General features: G+C 33.6%; 1 protein-coding gene across 1 annotated transcript in view; it reads left to right on the top strand.

The window, feature by feature from the left end:
- LOC110033248 (beta-glucosidase 12-like) overlaps positions 1 to 357 on the top strand; it is a 13,999-nt gene that overhangs the window by 4,056 nt on the left and 9,586 nt on the right. Inside the window, 1 exon segment of the mRNA XM_020737172.1 lies at positions 235 to 304. Coding sequence (XP_020592831.1) covers positions 235 to 304 — 70 coding nt within the window.

Here is a 357-nt window from a genome sequence, read left to right as displayed (position 1 = left end):
TATATATATATATATATATATATTTTTTTTTAATTACTTCAAATATGTTATTGTCGAATCGTAGTAGCAAGCTAGCTAATATTGAAACAAATTTTATGTGGAGAAAGTAGGAAAATTTAATGGAGCCTCAATGTGCGGGCTTCGCACCTAATAATTTTTTCTAAAGTGTGCAAACTTCGGAGAAATTGGTTGTTGGCTGATCTCATGGTTTTGGACTGATCATGATTGTAACAGTATGAAGGAGAAGCAAGAGCTGGAGGCAGAGGACCCAGTATTTGGGACACCTTCACACATACCCATCCAGGTCTCTCTCTCTCTTCCTATGATTCAATAATTTTTATGATATATATATATATA

This window comes from Phalaenopsis equestris, unplaced genomic scaffold, assembly GCF_001263595.1.
Source record: "Phalaenopsis equestris unplaced genomic scaffold, ASM126359v1 Scaffold001116, whole genome shotgun sequence".
Classification (NCBI taxonomy): Eukaryota; Viridiplantae; Streptophyta; class Magnoliopsida; order Asparagales; family Orchidaceae; genus Phalaenopsis; species Phalaenopsis equestris.
The sequence above is the reverse complement of the archived record's forward strand: the minus strand, read 5'-3'. Positions and strand labels throughout refer to the sequence as shown.